This window comes from Chiloscyllium plagiosum, chromosome 7, assembly GCF_004010195.1.
Source record: "Chiloscyllium plagiosum isolate BGI_BamShark_2017 chromosome 7, ASM401019v2, whole genome shotgun sequence".
In the NCBI taxonomy this organism is placed as follows: domain Eukaryota; kingdom Metazoa; phylum Chordata; class Chondrichthyes; order Orectolobiformes; family Hemiscylliidae; genus Chiloscyllium; species Chiloscyllium plagiosum.
This window is the reverse complement of record NC_057716.1, coordinates 105979634-105987483: the sequence shown is the minus strand read 5'-3', so window position 1 is coordinate 105987483 and position 7850 is coordinate 105979634. Positions and strand designations below refer to the sequence as shown.

General features: G+C 47.0%; 1 protein-coding gene across 1 annotated transcript in view; it reads left to right on the top strand.

Moving 5' to 3' along the window:
• Window positions 1-5496, top strand: part of LOC122551955 (striated muscle preferentially expressed protein kinase-like) — a 267850-nt gene extending 262354 nt beyond the window's left edge. Inside the window, exons 25-27 of the mRNA XM_043694526.1 lie at window positions 88-240; window positions 2573-2615; window positions 5410-5496. Of these exons, the coding sequence (XP_043550461.1) occupies window positions 88-240; window positions 2573-2615; window positions 5410-5496 (283 nt within the window). The remainder of the gene's footprint in view (window positions 1-87; window positions 241-2572; window positions 2616-5409) is intronic.
• The last annotated feature ends 2354 nt before the right edge of the window (window positions 5497-7850 follow it).

The following is a 7850-nucleotide window of genomic DNA, read 5'->3' as shown; positions in this document are numbered from 1 at the left end:
TCGCCCCCCCCCTACTCTCCCCCTCTGTCTCTCTCCCCCCCCCTACTCCGTCACCCCACCCCCCACCCCTCTCTCTCTCCCGTCCAGTCTGACTGGGATCTCCCCGTTTCACGGTGAGAACGACAAGTCCACATTGCTCAATGTGAAAAATTATAACGTGGCTTTCGAGGAGAATATGTTTGTGAACCTGAGCCGGGAATCAAGGGACTTTGTCATCACCCTCCTTGTGGACAGCGCACAGTAAGTACCTGTGGGGGGGGTGCCTGTGTTTATGGGAGTGCATGGGATGTGGGTGTCACCCCCAGGTGAGGAATGCGGGTGAGATTAGGTGGGGGAGTGTAAGGGAGATTGTGGAAGTGGGGTGTGGGTGGGGAATGTAAGTGTCTATGAGAGTGGGGAGTGTGGGTATCAGTAGGTAGGGGACGGAGGGGTGTTTGTGCGGGGGAGATTGTGGATGGGGAGTGTTGGGGGAATTGAGGGCGTCTGTGAGGATGGGGAGTGGGGGTGGGGACTACTGACTGTTCACTGACCCCCATTCACTCTCAACGTCTCCATTCTCAATACATTCTCCCTCTATAGCCTCATCCCCTCCCTATCTCCAGAATCTCCTTAGGCCCTCAACCCTCAATGGTACTCCCAGCCCAGCCTCTTGTTTATAGAATCATAGAATCCTGACAGTGTGGAAGCAGGCCCTTCGGCCCAAGTCCACACCAATCCTCCAAAGAATAACCCATCCAGACCCATTCCCTTACATTTTACCTCTGGCAAATCCATCGAACCAACACATCCCTGAACACTGTGGGCAATTTAGCATGGCCAATCCACCTAACCTGCACATCTTTGGATTATGGGAGGAAATCGGAGCACCCGGAGGAAACCCACGCAGACATGGGACGAATGTGCAAACTCCACACAGACAGTCACCTGAGGCTGGAATTGAAACTGGGATCCCTGGTGCTGAGAGGCAGTAGTGCTAACCACTGAGTCACAGTTCCTCCCCAAACCCTTCCCTCTGCCATTGGCAGGGGGTCTTCAGCTGCCTGTGCCCTCAGCTCAAGAGATCCCTCCATAAATAATTTCACCCACCCCTTCCTCTCTCCCTTTCTCTCTTCCTTCAAGACATTCTTCAATGAATGGCCTCCCTCTGTCCCTATATAACAGGATTGAGGGGCTGCAAAGCCTCCTGTTCTTCCTGTGTAAGGGGATTGAGGGGCTGAAAAGCCTCCTGTTGTTCCTGTGTAAGGGGATCAAGAGGCTGAATGACCTCCTGCTGTTCCTGTGTAAGGGAATCGAGGGGTTGAACGGCCTCCTGCTGTTCCTGTGTAAGATTGATCGAGGAGGCTGAATGGCCTCCCTGTGGTCCTGTGTAGTTGATTTGATTCAACAGAGGCTGGGAGCCATCAGTGCTGCCTGTCTAAGATGTCTGAGGTGGACAGGCCCCTCTCTGAGGGAGCTCGATATTGGGAGGTGATGGTTACTTGACGAGGGGTGACCCTGAGCTGCTGGTGAGGCAGATTGAGAGAGGGAACAGCTGGTGAAGGAGGCATCACAGTCAACGTTATGAATACAAGCAGCTCTGGTGCTTTCAGCTGGAGCTGTTGTTGTTGTAGAGGGACCTTACCATGTTCAATCCACCCCCCCAACACACACACTTGCACACATGCACACAGAGCTATTCGACACAGAAAACCGCCGTCTCCTGCCTGCACCCCCAGCGAGATACCACGTAAACCCCTGATAAATCTTGGCTATCTCCATTGCTGTCCCACTTCCCAGAGTTACTCGATTGGATTTATATTAAAAATGAAATCAATAAACTTTTAGAAAGTAAATCCAAAAGAGGGCAAAGCAAAGAACTTGATACAGAGAACTTTGTGACTTTCAGAATATCTCTGAGTTTGTGAAATATGAATATTGTTGTAAGTTAAGAGATATAACAGCCCACATTAAACAGCAAACTCCCTGATGGAAAACAATATAATCTGGGAAGACACTAACAATGGCTGAGGGATCAGGACACCATTGGGAGCACAGCCCTGACCTGAACCAAACAGTGAACTTGAGGTAAAAACAATGACTGCAGATGCTGGAAACCAGATTCTGGATCAGTGGTGCTGGAAGAGCACAGCAAGTGACTTGAGACCTTCACATCCATCCCACAGGGAGTCCAAACCCTCAGTTCAATGTCCACTCCAAACAGTACCTCTAACAGTGCGGCACTCCCTCAGAACTGACCCTCTAACAGTACAGCACTTCCTCAGTATTGACCCTCCGACAGTTTGGCATTCCCTCAGCACTGACCCTCTGACAGTGCGGCACTCCCTCAGTATTGATCCTCCAACAGTGTGGCACTCCCTCAGTATTGACCCGCCTACAGTGCAACACTCCCTCAGTATTGACCCTCTGACAGTGCGGAATTCCCTCAGCATTGACCCTCTGACAAGTTTGGTACTCCCTCAGCACTGACCTTCCGACAGTGCGGCATTTCCTCAGCACTGACTGTGTCTGGGTGCTGTCTGACTCTATCCCTGTGTCTGGGTGCTGTCTGACTCTGTCTGGTTTCTGTTTCTAGGAGACCAACTACAGATGAATGTCTCCAACACGCTTGGTTTTCAGTGAGTATTGCTCCGTTCTTATGTCTCGATTAACTGGGGAATTTATCCGCAAGTCTCTCCATGTACAGGACAGACCATTCCGTGCTATCCCCTTCCTGACAGCGATGTCAAACTGTGTATGTGCTGCCATTGGCATTGAGCTTTGAACCAGTTTGATAATTGGTTCACTGTCGAGATTCAGACTGTGTCTCAGTGGATATAACATGATAGTGAGGGACTTTTGCGATGACCCAGAATGGATCTGGTTGCCAAGTGGCCTCTCTCTGTGCTGTAACTATTTTAAGATTCTCAGGATCCCACTCTGTAATTCCCATCAGAATGTGAGGGAAGGTTCATTGTGTCAAAGATTGTCACGGGGAAGAACAAATGTTTCAGCTTGGTGACTCTTCACTGAATAAAACAGCTTCCTCTTAGAAACAGAGATGATAGGAGCAGCAGTAGGCCATTCTGCCCTTCAGTCTGTTCCACCATTCAATATGATCATGGCTGATCATCCAACTCAATCACCTATTCCCACTTTCTCCCTCATAACCTTTGATCCCTTTAGCCCTGAGAACTATATCTAACTCCTTCTTTAAAATATTCAATGTTTTGGCCTCAATCCTTCCTGAGACAGAGACTCCCACAGGCTCCCCACTCTTTGGGGAAAGACATTTCTTATCATCTCAGTCTGAACTAGCCTAATTTGTATCCTTAGACTGTGACACCCCCTCCCTGGTTCTGGACACCCCAGTCATTATGAACATCCTTCCTGCGTTTACTCTGTCTACTTCCTGTGAGAATTTTATACGTTTCTAAGAGATCCCCCTCATTTTTTTAGACTGAGTGAGTATAGTTCTAACTGATCCAGTCTGTCCTCATATGTCAGTCCTGCCACCCCAAGAATCAGTCTGGTCGATCTTTGTTGCACTCCGTCCATCAACGGAACATCTTTCCTTAGATACAGAGGCTAACACTGCACACAATACTCCAGCTGTGGTCTCACCAATGCCTTGTATAATTGCAGCAAGACATCCCTGCTCCAATATACCATTTGCCCCTCTCACTGCCTTCTCCCCCTGCAGTGTTTACTCTCAGTGCCTTTTCCACAGGATAGCCAGGTCTCACTGCACCTCCCCCTTTCCCAATCCATCACCAGGTACAAAGTATCTGCCTTCCTGTTTTTGCTCCCAAACTGGATAACCTCCCATTGACCCTCATTACCCAGCATCAACCATGTGTTTAGAACAAAGAAAATTCGACCCTCCAAACCTGCAACGATCCAGATCCTCTATCTAAACCTACTGCCTATTTTCTGAGGATCTGTATCCCTCTCCTCCCTGCCCATTCATGTACCTGTCTAGATACATCTTAAATTACGCTATCGTGCCCACCCTTACCACCTCCGCTGGCAATGCACCCAGATACCCACCACCCTCTGCATAAAGAACTTTCCACGCATATCTCCCTAAAACGCTTTCCCCTCTCACCTAAACTCGTGACCCCGAGTAATTGAGGCCCCACTCTGGGAAAAAGCTTCTTGCTATCCACCCTGTCTATACCACTCATGGTTTTGTAGACCTCAATCAGATCCCTCCCCACCAACCTCCATCTTTCTAATGAAAATAATCCTAATCTATTCAACCTCTCTTCAGAGCTAGCGCCCTCCATACCGGGCAACATCCTGGTGAACCTCCTTTGCACCCTCTCCAAAGCATCCACATCCTTTTGGTAATGTGGTGACCAGAACTGTACATAGTATTCCAAATGTGGCCGAACCAAAGTCTTACACAAGTGTAACATGGCCCACTATTTACCCACTCGCTCAGTCTGTCCCCATTCTTCTGTGAGCCAAAACAAATTAACCTCAGGAACAGGAGTCCTAGTGAATGGAGTCTGAAATTAATCTCCAAAACTAATAGAGTCTCCAACAATCCTTTACATCACGGTGATGGGGCATTGTAAAAAGATATACCTATCCACCCAGCTCATCCTTACTCTTTCCACCCATCCTTTCACCAATGGCACAGACATCGTCTCTCTCTCTCTCTCTCCCTCTCATACACATATTCACTCACTCGCGCGCGCACACACACACAACAAAGAAACTGAAAAATCCCTCTCTGACTCTCCTCCGGAGATTTAAACCCTATTTCAGGAGATCTCTCAGGTCTAGTAATCGCTAGAAAGACACTCAGAATCACAACAATGACAGAATTAGAACAAGAACAAGAAACAGTACAGCACAGGAACAGGCCCTTCGGCCCACCAAATCTGCGCTGACACATGACGCCTTTCTGAACTTAAAACCTTTTGCCTCCATACCGTCCATATCCCTCTATTCCTTGTCTATTCATGTATCGGTCAAGATGCCTCTTTGGCCACATTTGGAATACTGTTTAAGAGGCATCTTGACCGATACATGAATAGACAAGGAATAGAGGGATATGGATGGTATGGAGGCAAAAGGGTTTAAGTTCAGAAAGGCATCATGTGTCAGCGCAGACTTGGTGGGCCGAAGGGCCTGTTCCTGTTGCTATTGTATCTGCTTCTGCCACCTCCTATGGCCGCACGTTCCAGGCATTTACCACCCTCTGGGTAAAAAACCTGCTTCTCACATTCCCTTTAAACTAACTCCTTTTTCGTGGGTTTGGAAGGTGCTGTCTGAGAATCTTTGGTGAATTTCTGCAGAGCATCTTGTAGATGGTACACACTGCTGCTACTGAGCATCGGTAGTGAAGGGTGTGGGTGCATGTAGATGTAGGGACTGCTTTGTTCTAGACACCTCCCTCATTCCGAATCTCCTGTTTTTCAGAGTATCTTTACGGTGAAGGGGAAGGTGATTAGCACCGAACAGCTGAAGAACTTGGTGTCCAGGCGACGGTGGCAGGTTTGTTTATAGCAATCTGTCTCAGTGATGTGTCTTCAACCACCATCATTGCCAGCACCTCAGCTAGCAGCCTCACACTCCCTTGTGCTTGAAACCAACAGGACAATCCAAAATGGGGAGGCGATGGCCTAATGGCATTATCGCTAGACTGTTAATCTACAGATCCAGGGAATGGTGGAATTTGAATTCAATTTTTTTTTAAAAAGTCTGGAATTAAGTTTCTAATGATGACCATGAATCCATTGTCGATTGTTGGAAAAACCCATCTGGTTCACTAATGTCCTGTAGGGAAGGAAGTTGCCATCCTTACCTGGTCTGGCCTACATGTGACTCCAGACCCACTGCAATGTGGTTGACTCTTAACTGCCCTCTGGGTAATTAGGCATGGGTAATAAATGCTGGCCTGGCCAGCAATAGCCACATCCCATGAATGAATTTTTAAAAATCAACAAAAAAACTGGCTCTATTAACAGAGAGCAGAGTGAAATAACAAGGAAGTTATGATAAAACTTTTGAACACACAGCAGGGTATTGTGTTTCCAATCTGGATGCCACTCTCTAAAGAGACCATGTCAGGGACCATTTCCAAACTTCAACACTCAGTGATGGTTCCTACAAACTGGGAAGTATCAAATTTAACATCTCTGCTTAAACAGAGAATTCTAGACCAGTTTGCATCATATTAGCAATCATCAAATCCCTACAGTGTGGAAACAGGCCATTTGGCCCAACAAGTCCACACTGACCCTCCGAAGAGTATCCTACCCAGACCCACTCCCCTACCCTATTACTCTACATTTACCCCTGACTAATGCACCTAGCCTACATATCCCTGAACACTACAATCTTTCATGCAGAGGGTGGTGAATGTATGGAATGAGCTGTCAGAGAAAGTGATGGAGACTGGTACAATTGAGCATTGCCAATTCATCTAATCTGCACATCTTTGAACTGTGGAAGGAAACCCACGCAAACACAAGGAGAATGTGCAAACTCCACACAGACAGTCACCTGAGGATGTCTAACCACTGAGCCACCGCGTCATTCAACGGTTGAATGCTAGAGTCTATTACAAAAGACATGATACAGAATATTTGGAAAGGATTAACAGGATTAGACAAAGTCAGCATGGGTGCACGAAAGGCCAATCTTACTCAACAAAAGCTTTTTGAGAATGTAGTTATTAGAATCAATATGGGAGAACCAGTGAATGTGATTCATTTGAATTTCCAGAAGAACTTTTCTTTCAGAAGAATATTATTAAAGATTTACAAGGCTGTTGCCAGGGTTGGAGGGTTTCAGCCATAGGGAGAAGCTGAACAGGCTGGAGCTGTTTTCCCTGGAGCGTCAGAGGTTGAGGGGTGACCTTGTAGAGATTTCTAAAATCAAGAGGGGCATGGATAGGGTAAATAGACAATATCTTTTCCCCAAGAAGCGGGAGTCCAAAACTAGAGGGCATAGATTTAGGATGAGAGGGGAAAGATTTAAAAGGGGCATAAGGGACAACTTTTTCACACAGAGGGTGGTGCATGTATGGAATGAGCTGCCAGAGGAAGTGGTGGAGGCTGGTACAATTACAACACTTAAAAGGCATCTGGATGGGTATATGAATAGGAAGGGTTTAGAAGGATATGGGCCAAATGCTGGCAAATGGGACTAGCTTAATTTAGGATATCTGGTCAGCATGGACGAGTTGGACCGAAGGGTCTGTTTCTGTGCCATATGACTCTATAAGCTTCCTCATAAGTGGAATGTTGGGCAAAACGAAAGCATATGGGATAGTGGGTAGTTTATTGTAATCGATCAAAAATTGGATAACAGAGAGTGGAATTAATTGGGTCTTTTTCTGAATGCAGGCAGTGATTACTGAGCTCCCACAAGGATGCTATCAGACGTGAGTTGGGAAGCATGGACTGGGAGCAATTGCTACATGGAAAGGGCACTATAGACATGTGGAGACTGTTTAAGGAACAGTTGTTGTGAGTGATGCATAAATGTGTTCCTCTGAGACAGGCAAGAAGGGGTAAGATTAAGGAACCTTGGATGACGACAGCAGAGGAGCTTCTCGTCGAAAGAAGGAAGGCAACTTACTTAAGGTGGAGGAAGCAAGAGTCTTGCTCAGCTCTAGAGGATTACAGGCAGGCGAGGAAGGAGCTCAAAAATGGTCTGAGGAGAGCCAGGAGGGGGCACGAAAAAGGCTTGGCAGGAAGGATTAGGGAGAATCCAAAGGCATTTTACACGTATATGAGGAATAAGAGAATGATCAAAGAAAGAGTAGGGTCGATCAGGGATAGCATAGGGAACTTGTGTATAGAGTCTGAGGAGGTAGGGGAAGCCCTAAATGAGTTTTTTGCTTCTGTCTTTAC